Source organism: Euprymna scolopes, chromosome 21 (assembly GCF_053919585.1).
Source record: "Euprymna scolopes isolate OS-2025 chromosome 21, ASM5391958v1, whole genome shotgun sequence".
Lineage (NCBI taxonomy): Eukaryota > Metazoa > Mollusca > Cephalopoda > Sepiida > Sepiolidae > Euprymna > Euprymna scolopes.
The window spans coordinates 44,558,553-44,577,739 of record NC_136502.1 but is presented as its reverse complement, the minus strand read 5'-3'; the positions used below and the strand labels follow the sequence as shown (position 1 = coordinate 44,577,739).

Sequence of the window (19,187 nt, the reverse complement as noted above, 5' to 3'; positions counted from 1 at the left end):
GGCGGTTCATTAGGAATTTGTTAACATTGGACTTGAAGACATCCAAGTTGTAGTCCGGTGGGAAGCAGGCAGACGGACCAGAGTTCCACAGGCGTGCAGTTCTAAGAAAGAAGCTTTGTTCATGGAATCCGCGTTTTGATTTAGGCACAGATATAGTGGGGGAAATTTTTCACAGTGGATTCAGCTAGACGGGTGTTTTTCGTGAAAGATTGGCGAGGGGGGACCAGAGATTGGAGTTCAGACGAGCACCTGCCATGGAAATAACGATAAAACAAGGATAGGCTCGCAACGTCTCTTCTGTGGGAGAGAGGTTGCAGGGTAGAGAAAAGGGCATCCCCCACTAAGCCACGAAGTCTATTTTGTACTCTGTCAAGGCAGGATAGGCTGTTTTTAGCAGATAGGGAAATTGTTGACGATGGTTGTAGCTAGACAAGTGCCTACGTTTACGTGTACTTTCAACTGCATAAGATTAATGATTGTCATACGGTAGTGGGCATGAAGCATCTCGCTAATTGTTGTATTTGCTCAATTCACTTGCTTCACCATTTGTTAGAACTTAAAACATGTCGCTGTAAGCTGTCCGTTCAGCAAATATATGCTGGTGTGCATTATAGTTCGTCTTGGATCATTTCACGAGTCTTATCTCCATAAAACTATTAAGGAGAATAGAAAGTTTACTCATAACTCTTACTTTCCTTATTTTATCCTTTAGTCCTCACATTCAATGTTTCTGACAAAGGAGGAAGAATTACAGCTTTATTGGTTGGAATCTATCCATATAACATTTATTGTTGGTTAGACCTCGAGTGGTATTTTTCTTTTAGCTTCTTACATAAAGTGGTTTCATGCCTTGTCTGCAGTATTTTCCACTAAAAAAACAAAACAAAGCAAAAAAAAAAAAAAATAAGCTTGGAAACATAGCGTCCTTAGAGTTCCTATCACTCTTGCCTTCCCTGCAAGTTTCCATATTTAAGCAGTGATCTAATCCCAATGCCAGTAACATGCGACTCCCCAGTGCACTTATGCTGCTTCTACTATAGTGGTCTAGAGCATACTCCATTCCCCATCTGGCATGAATCTCGATAACATTCTGCACAAAATAATAATAAAGTAAAGATTAGAAAAACAATTAGGTTTCTTTTTATTTCGTCAAATTTACATTTTCTGTCAAAAGTATTTGATCCTCCGCAAAAAGTTTCATTTCACATCCAAGAATTATTTTTCATCCAATAAGTTATCTTCACTGAAAAGAGACTCTGTCATGCAAAGTCAGGGATTTGAATAGTTATCACTGCAGTATCATGTAATCTCATCTGGAATGCAGTGTGTAGGTCAAGGATTTGTACCCATACAAGTAATGCAGACTAGCAAATATAAAGCTTACACACACACACATACAGATATATATATATACACGCACACAATGAAATAAGCACATACATCATCATCATCACCATTAATGTCTTGCAGTTTACACAGAGGAAGATTATAAGAAACACAACATATCTTTTAACTTTGGATAGCACGGTGAACTAATCCGAGATGAACAGGATTGAAAAATCAAAATTAACAAGCCACAAGTACGGATCACCTCTGGCAACTTCTTGCAAGAATGCTTGGGAGACCAATCTTTAATGGAAAGATCTACAGCAAATCTCTGAAAATGTTATAAAAGTTAAACGATGTTGTTTAGATGAATCATAAGTTTAAGCATTTTTTCCCCTTTGTCATTTGTATTTAATGTGACTTTTAGTATAAATAAAACCATTTTCATATTTAACTTGCTTCATTAAAAATAACTTCAAGGATAAGAAATATGTTTTTGAGGATGACTAAATAATTTTGACTCGCTGTGTGTGTGTGTATGTATGTATATAGATATATATATTTATTTTGGCAGAGGTCACTATCAATGCAGTTGTTTGAAAACAATATCACCTTTTGTTTCTTTATAGTTATTTTTTTTCGACATTGCAAAATAGTTTTATGGTCTCTGGTGTCAATTCATTGAGTATAAATCCGGAAGTTGTTTTCAACTTTTTGGAGTTTTTTTTATTTTATTTTTTTAATATTGACATCATTATTATTATGTAGAGTGTTTAATTACTTGTTTGAAATTTTGGTAAGAAAAAAAAAATATTAAGTGCAATCTAATCATATATTTATATATGTGCATATTTATTTGATTTTATTCATTTGTTGTTTTATTGCTTTTTTTTATTGAAGATATAAAGTGTAATTTGATCCATTCAGATTATTTCCATCTGTCGTTCTTTACGTTTTTTTTTAATTAATTGTGGGAGATATAACAAAAAAATAATTAAACAACAACTTAATAAAAAAGATAAAATACAAATAAATCAATAAACAATCAAATTAGATGTTTTCTCTTGTCAAAACTACAAACTAAAATAAAACACATCTTTAATAATAATATAGTAAAAAAAAAAAAAAACTAAATTAATTCATCATGACAATCAAATGCATTTGAAATGATTTAATATGAATAATAAAGAAAAACAACTTCAGGATACTTCACAAATTGACACCAGAGATGCAAAAACTAGCTTACAGCATTGAGAAAAAAAAAAAATAACCAAAAAAATTAATATAAAAGAAAGCTTTTTTTTTTTTCTTCAATGAGACCTGCATTGATTGATTATATATCTCACTGAATAGTACAGAGAAATTTTGTATACATATTTTCTAGTTAATTGTTTCAAATTGTCTATTGAGTGTTTGAATTTCAGGCTGAAACTGCATGATGATCATGCCATATGTTTGGTTGGTGACTCTAGTACTTTCGGTCCATCTAGAACCATTATGATAGGTTGAATATAAAATAAACATTTTATTGGAACAGTTAAGAATAATAAAAGTATTAAAGACATTTTAAAACATTTTCACTGTTTACAAAATTATTAGTTTCTTGTTCAGAATTCACCCAATATTAAAAATCAAAAATAAAGAAAAACCTGTATGACGTAAATACCCGAAAACAAAATGAAAATATATTACAAAAATTACGTAAATTGAGTAAGTAGATTTATTTTTAAATGGTTGATGAGAATTTGTAAGCATTACAAAATAAATATCACAAGTTTGAATTATCGAGTTATCTCCTTTTGATTTGTTTTTTTAGATTGTTTCCAAAATGGCAGAGAAGACAACCACTCTTATGTTACTCATAAAATTTGATTTTTCTTATTTAAAAATAAAACCACTTGTATCAATGTATGTGATTTTTGGAATATGATATTTTTATTTTGTTGCGGATACGTACTTAATACAGATTTTTCTTTATTCTTGTTTTTTTTTTTAATATAGGGAGAATTCTGGACAAGAACCAATTAATGTTATTAATGGCTAGCTTTTTTTTTGCTTATATATATATATATGTACTCATGATGAAACGAAAATATATTCCAAAAAATCATACAAACTGATCAATTAGTTTTATTTTTAAATAAGAAAATCAAATTTTATGAGTAACAGAAGACATTTAATAATTTTAGTTTATTTTCATGTTCCAATTGGATTGTATTATCTATACGTATTTTCATATTCCAATTGGATTCTATTATCTATATGAATTTTCATATTCCAATTGGATTCTATTATCTATACGAATTTTCATGTTCCAATTGGATTGTACTATCTATACAAATTTTCATATTCCAATTGGATTCTATTATCTATATGAATTTTCATATTCCAATTGGATTCTATTATCTATACGAATTTTCATATTCCAATTGGATTCTATTATCTATATGAATTTTCATATTCCAATTGGATTCTATTATCTATACGAATTTTCATGTTCCAATTGGATTGTACTATCTATACAAATTTTCATATTCCAATTGGATTCTATTATCTATATGAATTTTCATATTCCAATTGGATTCTATTATCTATACGAATTTTCATATTCCAATTGGATTCTATTATCTATATGAATTTTCATATTCCAATTGGATTCTATTATCTATATGAATTTTCATATTCCAATTGGATTGTATTATCTATACGAATTTTCATGTTCCAATTGGATTGTATTATCTATATGAATTTTCATATTCCAATTGGATTGTATTATCTATACGAATTTTCATATTCCAATTGGATTGTATTATCTATACGAATTTTCATATTCCAATTGGATTCTATTATCTATACGAATTTTCATGTTCCAATTGGATTGTATTATCTATATGAATTTTCATATTCCAATTGGATTGTACTATCTATACGAATTTTCATATTCCAATTGGATTCTATTATCTATACGAATTTTCATATTCCAATTGGATTCTATTATCTATATGAATTTTCATATTCCAATTGGATTCTATTATCTATACAAATTTTCATGTTCCAATTGGATTGTATTATCTATACGAATTTTCATGTTCCAATTGGATTGTATTATCTATATGAATTTTCCAGAATTTAGAAGAATGGCAGGAATATTTACTTTTTAGGTACAGGTCTATTGCTAGATAGAAGTGGAAGCAGTAGGGTCCTCAACCACTATGGCAAGTTCATTAGCCAGTTTCAGTCTGAAATCCAAACACTTATTAGATAACTTGAATGAATCAGAAAAAATACAGGCATAATTTCTCTCTACTATTTAACAAAGTTTGTTTGGAAAAAGAAATGCTGTCCAATATGTGTATGATGTGGTCCACAAAACATTCATTTATGAAAATCTTTTTTACTTCAGATGACCAAGATAACCCATAATTTTTCTCTGAATCCTGTGAACTCTAGCTCAGTCTGATGATAACTGAACTAGCAGTGACAATAGGAGTCTAGGCATAGAATATAGTATACAGATTTAAATAAAGAAACACAAACGTGCAGGTATTTACTTTCCTCCCACTGTGGGAAGATGTAACATAAGAACGGAAGGTGACAATTGAAGAACCAGGGCAAAAGAGGTGTGCGCGTTCTGATCATAAAACCCTGTTGGCATTTATTAGTATACGTGCTTCAGGCGATTAGCAATAAATTAATCCCTTCACAAAGATTGGGAGAGTGTACCACCTAGAACTGCACAAGCTCATACCTCAGCCCTGACAAATACAAAGTCATCACCTATATAAAGACTCAGACTGTCGGACTGATTATCGAGGATGCATCTGCAACTTGGTATAAATAAACCCTTGTCAGGTGTCAGATAGAAAAACTGTGTGTGTGGGGGGGGGGGGCAATAATACAAAAATGTAATAAAGAGAGAAAGCATAATCGTATTAACACACTGGCTTCCATTAGATTATAAAAGTTAAGCAACACCGAGTCTGGTTAGTATTAAAATGCGTGAACATTTGGAAATACCAGGTGCTGTATATGGAAGACCTCTCTGCTTATCTTGGCATTGTCTCAAGTTGTTTTGGACTACTTGTTGCCATTGGAGAAGTGTGGTTGGGATTGCACAACCTTTGCTTCAAAATTGAACCTTTGTGTGGAGCATCCTTACAGGGGAATGTATTGTCTCTCAGGACTAAATGGAGGCCAATAACGAGAATATGCAAAGGTTAAAAAAAAAAAAAAAAAAAAAAAAAAAAAAATGTTCGGTCTAAGTCATTGTCACTGCCGGTTCACTTTTATTAGACTAGGTGAAGGTTCAGAAGAGCTGGAGAAATGTATAAGATTACAGGTTACTAGCTGTACCCACCCGACGTTACCTGGAATGCAGTGAAATCAGTTTTTAATTTTTCAATGTTTCATATTGTCTGGGCTGGAGCAAGTAATTTTTAAAATACATTGCAGCTAAGTATGTCATTATATTGCTAATAACACGGTACACCAATAACAAATGAAAATTGGCTAGTCAGAAACAAAGTTTGATTTGTCAATTTAAATGCTATTTGAGTCTGACTTTGAAAATCCAACAGAATAACTTCACATGTTTGATCTAGAAACTTTTAACTTTCAAAAATAGATGCTACAAGAGCAATCTTTCAAAAAGTCTGAAAACGTCCACAAAAGAGAAAAAAAAAAAAAACATGTGCGAATGTCAGGCAATCTGTTCTTCCATGAGAAAATAGAAATTCATGAGAGTCTTTTCTTTTTCTTTTCTTTTTTTAATTGTTTGGTCCGTTTGAAAGCAGCAGCAGCAAGAATTGATGAAGAGGAGAAAAAGAGAATGAGGAAAGGGAGAAAGAAAAAGCACGTCTTCAAACGAGGAGGAAAACTAAGTGATATAAAAGTGGAGGAGGGGACATCTTTAGTAGAGGCTCGTCTTCTTCATGATGCGGAGAAATTCCTCTTGGTTAACTTCACCATCATTATCACGGTCAGCTTCGTCAATCATTTCCTGCAAAACAGTCAACAGTACATGTACAGTAAAGCGAGATCTTCCCCTATTTCAATTCAAAAACTGCATAAAGAATTTTCTTTTCTCATTTGTTATCTGTTGGTTCATGTTATTAAAAAGAAAAAAATATAGAATTTCCAATCATTTTAAAAATTTACTCTATTTATTGCACACCAGGTCAACTAGACAGTGTGTTGATGTTTGAACACATTGCATGGAAAAACAATGGATGTTCAATGAAATCTTAAAAACAGGCTTAGATCTGTGAACCTCAGAGCATGATTAAATCTGGACAGTATTCGGATATGCGTGCACAACAATAGACTGTAATAATATGGCCGTGTTGTATGAGAGTTCTTGGGTTGGTAGATGTAGAACAGTTGAGGTAGCAAGAGAAGCCAAGGAAAACATGGAAGGATGTGGTAAGGATAGATTTAAGAGATAGAGGATTAAAGATCTGACTAGAGATATGGTTATTTTTTTCCTACTGGTTTTTCTCCCCAAACAAGGCACAGTGCCACTTGGATATAATGGGCTATTACTATTTTTTTCCTACTGGTTTTTCTCCCCAAACAAGGCACAGTGCCACTTGGATATAATGGGCTACTACTTGGGACAAATTTTGTAGGGATACTAAGTGGGGAGTTGAGCAGCAAGATATCTGTTCATGGTACACTTACTACAGTCAGGGAAGCAGGAACCCGGGAGGGAATTATAAAGTCTAGCAGTTCAACTATTCAAGTAGAAGGCTTTCCAGTATCAAGGGATCTAGGATGAAAAATAATATCACAGAATAAAAAAAATGAAACAATGACAGTTTGAGCTGAAAATTGTATCCAATGAAGGAGACATCTCGATAATTGATGATAGGTTAGTAGATTTTTGTGTCTGATTATAAGTTACTCCAACTTCCTCCAAGTATGACTTTTTTGTGCGTGATAGTCAGCTAGGTCGGAATTAATATAGGAAATTTTGAAATTGAATAAAATTAATTGATAATTTTTGGAAACATGTTTCAGTTATTAACAAGAAGTGTGATCATCTGTGTTTATAGTCCCATCTTGACTGAATTTACAGGAGAAAAATTACCTTAATTTTATTAATATAGTAGATGTGGCATTAAGAAAAAAAAGCAGTACACACCTGAAGTTCTTCATCTGTCAGATTCTCCCCAAGTTCTTTGGCAACTCTTTTCAAATTTTTGAATGAGATCTTTCCAGTCTCATCATCGTCAAATAATCGGAAGGCTTTCAAGATTTCTTCTTTTGTATCTTTATCGCTCATCTTCTGTGACATAATGGTGAGGAAGTCGTTAAAATCAATGGTACCTGCAGATGAGAAACAACATTTTCTTTACATCTTGTTTCATATCGCAATCAGCTGAAATGAACAGATTTAGCACAACACTTTATCTAGATCTGCCTTTGTGCACTTTCAACAGTTATTGTGAGAATGTCAGGAGATTTCAATGTCAACCAAGAAGAGGCATGTCTACGAATCTAGTATTTGGTCAATCCTCCTCTATGGTTACGATGCATGGCTAATGAGTGATCAATAAATTTAGTATCAGTGTTTAAGTTTTGAAAAGATCTATGTGCCCATAATGAAAGATTCATAGATATAATGAAAATAAAAAATTTTAAATATGCAAATTAGATTACCAACAATCCATTAAAAAAAACAAAAAAAGTACAATTCTGAATTTTTTGAGATGAGATGTGAATGTTTGTATTTTTTTGATTCAACGGACAATTATTCTCATCTTGTATGCTATTAGCACAAAGTTTTGGTTGCTGTAACCTGCGACCTTCTTCAGGTGTTGAATACATGTTTCCTTTTTATCTACTAAAGAAAAGAGGGGTTAACTCTGCATTGCAAGAATTTGAACCGTGGGTTTGAGGGTGGGACTTTCTTTATGATCTACAGACCCACCCTCAAACCCACGGTTCGAATTCTTGCAATGCAGAGTTAACCCCTCTTTTCCTTAGTAGAGAAAAAGGAAACATGTATTCAACACCCGAAGAAGGTCGCAGGTTACAGCAACCGAAATGTTGTGCTAATAACAACCAAGATGAGAATAATTGTCCGTTGAATCAAAAAAAAACAAAAACAAAACAAGTACATAAACCATTTGTATTATTTTAATTGCTCAAACTATTATTCATTTTTTTTTCGCACCTCAGACAATGTAACCCCCGACAGCCTTCGCGTGCATCTTTTCAAATTTAGGAATCCTTATACTGAACTCGAGAATCCATCCAGAATTTTGAACTAAGCCTTTTACTTTATCCACAGAGGTAGATTGTACTTGTTCTGTCAGCCATGACTGAGTAAAAAATTTTATTAATTATTATGTTATTCATTATTACTTTTAACTTTTAACAACCAAGATGCAAATAGTAGTCCAAATAATTCAAATAATGAATCCTCATCTCAAAAATATTCTGAAACATACACTTTGAATTTTTAGATTTAATTTTTTTTTTTTTGTGGATGTGGAGGCTGGTAATAATTAAGATAAACACAATAGTATAATTAAAAAAAAACAAGGCTGATAGCCATTAGTCATGTGCTTTCGTGTAATGAATGAATGCGTGAATGTAGGATTGACATGAAATTCTTAAAGATAAACTAAAATGACCGAAAAATGGGCTGAAATGACTTAAATAAATAAAAAGTAAATGACTTAGAATGACTTTAATGAACTTAAGGATGAATTGAAATACCTTAACAATGACTTGAATGCTTAAAAAATAACTGGAATCCGTCAAAAACAACTTGAATGATCTGGAGAATGACTTGAATGGCTTTGAGACTGACTGGTTTTAAAGTGGGTGATCATTTTACATTAAATTAATACAGAAAAGTGATCCCACACTTTATATCACAAAGTTACAAAGATAAGTACAGCATGTAGTAAGAACAGATACTACACTATGATCTTGGCCAAAAGGCCAAGAAAAGCTTAAAAAGCTAAGAACAGCATCTATTAACAACAGACCTTTGATCTTAACCAAAAAGGCCAAGCACAAAAGTGTTACGGATGGACCAACGGAGTGACTTATAGAGTCGCTTGCACGCGACTAAAAATGTATTAACAAAAGAATGTTGCAGAAGTACATGTCATGGTTTTTACTGCCACAGCACTTTGCCATAACTATATTTATTGTCTCTAGGTAATTCCATTTATTCCTTAAATGGGTACACCAGCTTACCCTACAACAATGGATAAAGAGTATGCAAAGTATTATTCAGGTTGAATTAGATTTTTTTAGATTTTTTTTAGAAAACATTTTTCCATAATAGAAAGATTATTTGTTATTTGGTGACATTTCTCTGACTTTATCTTTAATATATATATTGCAATAGAAAAAGTAATATGGTTAACCTTAAACATGGAAAGTAAAGGACTAGTTGTTAAAACTGGAAAAGAAAAGGACAAGGTATTCTAGTAAAAAATATAAATTTATAACTTAAAATATTGCAGCATTAAGAATTGATTATATAATGTTAGAAATTGAATTTTTTTTTTTTAATTCTTATGCTGCAATATTTTAAGTTATAAATTTATTATATTTTTTACTAGAATATCTTGTCTTTTCTTTTCCAGTTTTAACAACTAGTCCTTTACTGTTTAAGCTTAACTATATTACTTTTCATGCTCGCATTTTTCTATTGTAATCCATGATTTTTCCAGGCTTCTAGTAAATTCACTTGTTCTTTGTTTAATTTCAGTCTTATTTCTTTGTCCCTATAAACATAACATACACATATGTAAAAAAATGTACAGGACTCGTCTGCTTTCAATAACATTATCTCCATTTCATTCTTTCATTCTGTTTCATTTGTTACTTCTCTTTTCACGAAAGCGGGGAATTGGTAACAACAGTAGTCGCTGAAGTAATGTGGTCACTATGGAAACCAGTCATAAAAACGTTACTCACCTTCTTACGTTTTTTTTTACGATTTTGAACACCAGTAAATTCATCATAACTTTTGTTTTACTGAACGAAAATTGAAATTTTTTTTCTCAATATAGCTGTAATAATTGTTTGAAATTTGGTCGAAAATTGAGTGAGCGGTGAAGCTTTAAAGCGGTTCTAAATGACTAAAACGACCACTTAACCATATATTCAAACACTACCATGTTTGAATGATACCGATAAAATGAGTTTTCCCACTCTGATATTGATATTAAAAGTCTACTATTTTTTTTATTTAAAAGTTATTAAAACAAACTTAAATGTTCTAGCACATGGAAATACTTTTTTATATATCTATCTAAATGACCTTGTCAGCATGTGTGCAAAACATCTATACCAAACTCCTCTCTGTATATTTGGTCTACAATCTTGAAATTTGATATATAGGGTATTTGGATCAATGGTAGACTTTTGATTTGGTTTTTAGCTGGTCAAAATTGAGGTCAAAATTGCTAAGAGGTCAAAATTGAAAACAAAACAGTTGACCATGGCTGGAGTAGTCGACTAAACCTGTTTGTGTACACAAATCTACAATCCTAAGTTGAACAATGTTATTTTTCAACTATTTTTATGCATATAGGCATGGCTCAGACATTAAGAAATAAGGCTGGACAGTTATATGTTCTGGGTTCAATTCTAGCTGATGGAACCAAACTTTTTTTTTTTTTTTTCAAAATCACTACTAATATATTGGGTATAATATAATAATCGATAAAGATCTGACTCTAAAATAATAAATATGAAATCTGCATAAATTAAAATATTATAAGTATATTTTGCAACCGGGCAATGCCAGACAGCATGCTAGTTTTCTATAAAAATGAAAATGTTTTAACTTTCACCAATGAAACTGTATGAGAATTAAATATAATTGTTTGAGACTTTTAATAGGGAAATATTATTCAGAAATCAAATCAATTTAAAAAAAAATTTTTTTTTTTTTTTTTTTTACATTTTTGAAAAGTAGGTCTTTCAAAAATGATATTGGATAGAGTGTCATGCTAAATCCATTCCTTTCCATTGTTTGGGTTGGTTTTGTTTTGTTTTATGGTGTATCAACCCTTGTCAGGTTATTTAAAGCCAAATTCAGTCATTTCAGCAAAACATTTTTATACTTTAAATTCTTTATATCTTCAAATATTTATTCACAGTGTTTGGTTTGGTTTGGTTATTTTGTTGGTTATATGGCATATCAATCCTTTTTTTGGTTATTTATTTGCAAATCCAGTAATTCTCAAAGAAAAGTGTTTATGCTTAAAGTTCTTTTTATCTTCATTTATTTATTTATTCATGGTGCTTGGTTTGGCTGTTTTGTAGAGGAAAATTGTTTTTGTTTTTGATTTTGCAAATAGAAATGAAAAAAAAAACAAAACAATAAGATCAATGTTTGGTGCCTTTTAGGTCAGAAAGCCAATATCTTCAAACAGTCTGAGTGTAGCCCAAGGCTTTCAGTTGTTTGCAGATTTTGAGTGCCAAATCTACATTTGTTGCTGAAAATCTTAACCAATACAAAGTTGATAAAATATCAGTTGAAAATAAGGAAGTCTAACCTGTTCCATTTTTGTCGACCTGTGCAATCATGGACTTAATGTCTTCCTTTTTTGGCTCAAATCCTAAGGCTCTCATGGCAACCTGCATAAAAAGAAACAAGACTGTATCAAAATGAGGTTCTTCTTTATTATTTTAGCAGAATTCGAAAATTGAAATATTGAATTTCAAATGAAACCAATTGTATCTACTGAATTGTCATGTCCCAGTAATGAACATATCCAAGAATTATAAACAAAGCGATAAGGTAGAAAATTATTAATGAAAATATTTTTTTAAAACAATAAGTGAAAATTAAGTTTTGTAAAAAAAAAAAAAAAAAAAAAAAAGAAATCTGAGAATTCAAATCATAACAAAGGGGAGGTAATTATTTTCTGAAAATTTTGAAAATCTTTGGTCAATTTAGCGAAACTTACTTTTCACTAATTGTCTTCGAAAACTGTTTTCCTTAATAATTAATTTTCTACCTCGTCGTTTTTCGTAATTTTGGGATATTTTCATTACTGCGACATGACAAGATACCATTGGTATCATTTGAAATTCAATATTTCGATTTTCAAATTTCGCTACAATAACGAAGAAGAACCCAAAATGATAGTATGAGCCCCCCCCCCCTTTTCAGAGTGGCAGTGCCTAAGTTTCCATCTTTCGTGATGAAATGTCAATGCGACTATGCAAATATGTTTGTTTTTTGTTGTGATTTTGGAGAAACGGATTTTCCTCTCATGAAAAACCAGTTTTGTGTCTAACTTTGTCCTTTTAGCGAGGAAGGGGGGAGGGGGAGGCAACTGAATGGGACAACCACTTTTCTAAACTTATTCTTACAAAACTTTAGCAACTGCTTATATATGGAAACTAGGAAGAAAATCATAAAATCATCGCAGATTGGATTCTAGAATATTTTCGGTGTTCTTTTAAAGAATTTACAGTATCATGATATTTGGTTTGACGTCACTTTTACACGCATTACATACATATATTGGACAGGTTTTAGAAATTGACTTCCAAACTAACCTATCTCTGGCTAGGTCTATAATTTAGGCCCATTTCTCTTAAGTTCATCCTCCCATGTTTTTCTTGGCCTTTTCCTGTCAGCTGACCCTGCTACCTCAACTGTTCTACATCTGAGTCTGGTCGAAAGTTAAAAACTACAAAACAAACAGCCTCAAAGTTAGTATTTTACTTGCCCGGTGTTGCCCTGGATGAATAAGATCTAAAATTTAGAAAAAAATATATTAATTTAATCCTTGGGGGGAGGGGGGGGGCATTTTAATTGGCCCAAGTATCCTTAGGATGGAAAGGGGGATTTTGGTTTTCTAATAATTCTAATTTTTTTTTAAATCAAGGAATTACTTCCCTTATGGCCATTTATTCCTCAAGGGATCTATATAAAGGAGAGTTGTCTGAAAGTGTGTGTGTGTGTGTGCGCATGTGCATGTCCAGCTAAAGAAGAATGAAGAGGGCAGGAAAGAGAGTTCGAGGAGAGGGGTAAAGCTAAAGAATAGAAAGACGGATAGAGAGACGTAGAAAAATAGAAGCTTTAATAGAAATATCCTACACTTTATCCCAGGCAATGCCGGGTCAGAATAGCTAGTACTAAATAGAAGAGAATGATTTATCACATAGCAGATACTATATTTCATATATATACTATATTTCATATATATACTATATTTCATATATATACTATATTTGTGATGATAGCAAACAAGTTATAAAAAAGAAAAACATTTGAGAAAAGCAAAATGCATTGCTTCACCTTGAGTTCCTTTGCATCAATCGTACCCGAACCATCCGTATCGAACAAATCGAATGCTTCCTTGATTTCTTGTTTCTGTTCTTCCGTAAGTTCTAATTTCGGACCAGACTTTTTTCTGGGACCAGCATTCAAGTTTTTCTTGTAGACCGACTGTTAAAAATGAGAAAAAAATGCGACAAGTTCATACAGAAATTAAGTCGACAAATTATAATCCAGACAATCAAATTACATTAGAGATTGACCTGCTTGTTTTCGACCTCCATCAAGCCAGAAAACAGTGGGTGATCTACCATCGAGTAAGAGTTGGGAGGGTTTTACTAACACTTTTTGTTTTTTTATACTTTTCCCCCCACCCCACACCATGTCTTTAATAAAACGGTTTTTATAAAATTCTATTTTTTACATAAAAAAACAACTTGATTTGGAAATATTAAGTACAATGATCCCAGCCCCTGGGTATGAATATGGTATTATGGTGACACAGAGCTCTAGCTAGGGTTAGCTTAGTCAACAAAGGTACAGTGACAAAGGTGACCATAATCACCCATTTTTTGATTGGCCTTATGCCTAATTGTTTTGTAAGCATTTTGTTCTCAAAATAAAAAATATAAATTAGCACTCTTAAACGACAAGAGACAACTTATCCATTAGACGAGAGGAAAAGCAGTGCTAAAATAAGTACTTCAGTCTTTCTTTGACTAGAACAATTTAGTTTTGGTTAATTTGTGTTTTTGTACAGATTTTTTTTTCTATGGAATTCGCTCTAGACAAGACATGAAGCCACTTGATGTAAGAAGTTTAAAAAAAAATATGAATGTTTGGATGTCAGAACAACAAAGGCCATCTAATCATCCTAGGAATAATGGATGACACACACTGGAATTTTGTTTAAAGTGGTTTGCGAAGAGCCAGCCTCACTCTCTCGTCCCAGCGGCAGGACAAGGTCAAGACAGCTGGAGGCTAGGTGGGATGCAGGAGATGCTGGAAATGTCAACATTCTCCTACATACAGTGCTTGGTATTCCTAAACACCCACCCATCTGGTATGAGCTAGGCTCAATGTTGTTTAACAAATTGATCTAATAAGGACCGATGTGTCAACTTGATATATATATATATATATATATATACACACAATACTACTTCAAGGTCAAAAACTACCCAAGGATTCTGACCCAGAAAACAGCACTTCTTCCTGAAGTGAGAACTACACTTTCTACTCACTTTAAGTATCTGTTGGTTAGAAAGTTATGCTGATCAATTGCATAGGGGAAGCATCTCATTCAACCTTATATGCACGATAGTTTGAGAAGAAATTTATGAGCCCAAGTCATGAGTTTGAGATACGTTTGCTTGATTTATAGTCAATATTAAACTAAACACAAACAAGCCTACTACAAGAATCATTTGTGATGTTTGTCCAAAATTCATATTAATTTACACTAAAAAATAAAAATAATGAAAAATCTTTATAACATACATACTCATGATAGAAAGAAAATAGGAGGAATTTTGAACAAGTATCCAAAGATTATATATAATCAGTGAACAGAACTTCATTCAGAAATACGTTTTCCTGTTATTACAATGTTACTTTATTTTTTTTAAGTTTATAAAAAAATAGCAGTTACAAAAAATGTAGCACATTTCTAATCTTCTGTTCCTCTATTTTTCTCTCTTTTCTCCTATTTTCCACAAACACCTCTTTCTCCCATGACCAGTCTTCTAGCTGGACATATACAGAGAACTCTTCTACATATATATATATATATATATATATATATATATATATATATATATATATTCCAGGTTAAAGGTATTTAAGAGTGATAACTAATTAATTTAATTAGGTTATTAAGAGTGCTCAATAAAAGAAGAGGAAGATATATTTTCTTAATATAAACAAATTTACATGATTGCAACAATGTTTTGGACAAATGGTCAGTTAAAACCAGAAGTCCTTGTCAGGTGACTTAATAAATGGTTGCTTTCCACAGAAGAAAAGATTTGAGGACTAGCTTCTTCTGTAGAAAGCAACCATTTATTATGTCACCTGATGAGGACTTCTGGTTTTAACTGACCATTTGTCTGAAACATTAGCATATCCAGTGTTACGACCATGTAAATTTTTTTATATTAATATATAGACCATAATTCGTTCCAGACGTTTGTTCGAAAACCGAAATGCTCGATAACCGAAACGATATTTCCCCTTTAAATTAACTGAAATAAAATTGGTTCCAGAGTTTAAAAGTCCCTTTTTATCTGCAAACTTTTATACATTTAATGTCAAAAGAATGTCCATTTCTTCTTTGTTGTTCAAATAATCGGTTTAGCTTTGTGTAAAGATTTTAGAAACAAAGTTTTTTTTTTTCTCATGCAATAAATTGATGTCGTCCCAAGATACGCCCACTTCGTTTGTCATATTGAAATCTACTTTTTTTCTTTTTTTTTTTTTTCTTTTTTTTTTAACTTTTTGGTCCCCTCAAAGTCCTTTGTCCTCTTACACAAAAAAGGGGTTGACCAATTGAATTGTGTCGTTCTGGTGCCACGTTGATGTGCTAAAAATAACTCAAACACTATCTAGACTGCCAAAGGGGTTGCAATGATGCTGTCTAAATATAACTCGTCGCAAAGTTTAGACTCGCGTTGTCAGAGTGGGGTTGGTTGATCATACTAAACTTCAAAAGTATGACGACCAGTATGAAATACAATGTTCCATTGAGGAACACCCTGCCTGTTTACATTCGAAGCGAAGTCAGTGGTTCGAACTCCAAAATTTTGTTTGACTACTGAGGCAAGAAAATCTCCAACTTTTGGTTTGAATATGGAGTTGTTCAATCACTGAAATGTTCAACAACCGAGGCATCACTATATATATATATATATATATATATATATATATATATATATATAATGGATTCTTCATGGAATTAGTTGAAATTTTCTTTCCAAATTAGTGCATAATAATACTGTAAAGTCAACTTCTCTCTGACAAAACTTAGCCCAGCTAATCCTTAGAGAATGGAATAATCTTTTTTAATTCTAGATATTCTTAATTCGAGGCAACACTGATGAAGAATATACCAACTTTGTAAGTCTCTTTATTTTTTTGTGTTTTGTATATTTTGACTTTTAGCTGGACATACAAATATACACAGACAATTATGCTTTAGTGTAACAAGAAAGATATTTTATTTTCATAGAGTGGGGGTGCATTTGTAGATTAACAACCTCTGTTGAATCATTCTCCAAAACTAAAATGATCATTGCCCGAACCAATGTGACTCTTCCTCTCCAGAGTTTCCTGTCTTCCATCAGCTGCCTCAGATTTTCAGGTTCACAGTTGGCGTCGTGTGCTATTTGTTTATTTAATATTTTCACAAAAAAAAAAATTTATGTTAGCAAAAATAATTTTACTTTTATTTTTTTAAATTACAGATTTCGCATAATTATTATATGCAAGATTTTAATAATTTCCTTGCTCGCAAGAAGTCAAACTTTCGGCGTAACATAATTTTTATATAATCTCGAACAATAATTTAAAAAAAATAAATTAAAAAATGATAAAAATTGATACAAACGTTCAGAACAGGAATGTATGGATGCACATCTGGGAAAAAAAAAAAAAAAAAAGAAATCTGACACCCCTACCTCCTTTTACTATCATGACTTCATTTTGAAACAGCGTTTTGATTGACTGAAATTTTGGGCCTCCTTTTAATCGTGTTTTGCAAATATTTTAGTTTGTTGCGTTTTTGGCGAACGGTAAATTACTTGCTTTTTGAGGGCTAATTAAGTTATTTTTGCAGAAACAAGGTTTTTTTTTTTTATCAATACCTTAGGAATTTACTAATTATCTTTGAAATAGACCCAGAAAACTAATATTTATCTTTTAAAGGATTTTTACAATGAATTTATTTAACTTCAAAATTTAGCTGAATTGAGTAGCTCGCCGTGAAAACATTTTCATAACTTTTTTTTTTTTTCACGTGTACAAATATTTTATTTCCTTTAGAAAATTAAGTTTAGTCTTTAATCTTTCAAATACAATAAAAAAGTAGTCAGAAACCTACAAAAAAAAATATGATAAATCGGCTTTCAAAACTATGTCCCTCTATTTTTGCCCGTCCATTTTTGCACGTACCTAGTGTTTTCTAACTATTTTCTATTTTCGCTTAACAATTTAATATAAAAGATATCATAAAACTTGAAAATACTATTTTTTTTTTAAATGGCGCGGTAACAAAAGTGCATAAGCGCCCAAAAATTTAGTTAACTGTCCTAAAAAGTTAGAATGACCAGGAAATGCGGATCATTTTAGGTTAAATTTATATGCGAAATTGATCCCCAATTCTAAAATTTATTATATTACTAGCACCAAATTTTTAGGCTGTTCACTCGTACTTGCCTAGGAAAAGTAGTATGGGGGGGGGGGCAATAACTAGGGTTTTGATTTGCGTTAATTTTATCCAAAATATCTTCAACTCCCCCGCCCCACAAACAAAACAAACTGTAAACAGTGTTCTTGTCGAAAAGATATTTTGTTTGTTTTTTTTTTATTTAGTTTAAATACCATCAATATTTTTAAAGAAAGAAACATCCACAACTAAATAAATAATTTTAAAAAAAAAAACGCAACAACGATATTGTTTTCACTTTTTAATTCAAAGCAATTTCACCACAACAGCGTGTCCATATTGTGGATTTTAAGTCAAGGAAAAGAAATGAAATATTACTTGAAAAGCTAATAAATAAAACAATTTAGACAAACCAAAATGTCTGCCTGTTTCAAATGAATGTATAGAAAATTCAAAACAAACTGAAAAGAAAGGCGTTTTCTTTTTATTTAATTCTACTTACCATGATTGCAGAGGGAAAGCAGAAAGATGTTTTCCAACCGGTGTTGACGCTATGTTGTCCTAAGAGATGACCTAATCTCGTTGACCTAATCACGCTCTTTTCTCGCGCCGACGAGATTACACAGACAAGACATGGTTACCTGCCCTCATGTAGCGAAACAAACAAACATGTTATAACTTGTTCCTAAAAGGGTAGTATAAAAATTGATTAAATGTATTATACCTCTAAAAACTTTTATTTTGACATTTTATTAAATTGTCTGGTAAAATTGTTGTCATGCACGTTTAAACCGCGATTAAGATTCTACTTTTTTGAAGGCGATTACATGTAAACCCCTTGAAAACGTTGCCGGTAAAAAGAAAACAAAAAACAAATGAGGAATGAGTATGAATGAGCATAAATTCTATGTAAAATGATCATCCACTTTCGGACCACCAGGTGGGAATGATCACACAATTTCTAACCAGGTAGCGTTTTTAAGTATATATAACCAATTGGTGGTGGTGGGGGGGGGGAGTAGGTTCACATAAATTTCATGTAAAATGATTTTTTTTTTTTTTACATAGGCATCACCACATTATCAAGGCCAAGAGGCCACTCAAGGATAAGGGTTAAAGAGTGTACAGTAGAAATTGGACATTATAGTAATCATTAGTAATGAAAATTTGGTAAAGTTGATAACTTATATGGAACGGCTCATCAAGAACTTA

At 31.8% G+C, this 19,187-nt stretch overlaps 1 protein-coding gene and 1 pseudogene across 1 annotated transcript; both read right to left on the bottom strand.

Annotated features, from left to right (window-relative positions):
- Positions 1 to 5,913: 5,913 nt before the first annotated feature.
- LOC145242170 (uncharacterized) lies at positions 5,914 to 18,600 on the bottom strand. Its single transcript, XM_080105156.1, has 5 exons — positions 18,478 to 18,600; positions 13,616 to 13,765; positions 11,859 to 11,940; positions 7,469 to 7,653; positions 5,914 to 6,325 (listed from the first exon to the last, which is right to left on the bottom strand). Exons 1-5 carry the CDS (start codon positions 18,478 to 18,480, stop codon positions 6,236 to 6,238), a joined length of 510 nt encoding a protein of 169 aa, XP_079961282.1. The 5' UTR covers positions 18,481 to 18,600; the 3' UTR covers positions 5,914 to 6,235.
- Positions 9,155 to 9,291, bottom strand: LOC145243197 (U2 spliceosomal RNA; annotated as a pseudogene).
- Positions 18,601 to 19,187: the final 587 nt, after the last annotated feature.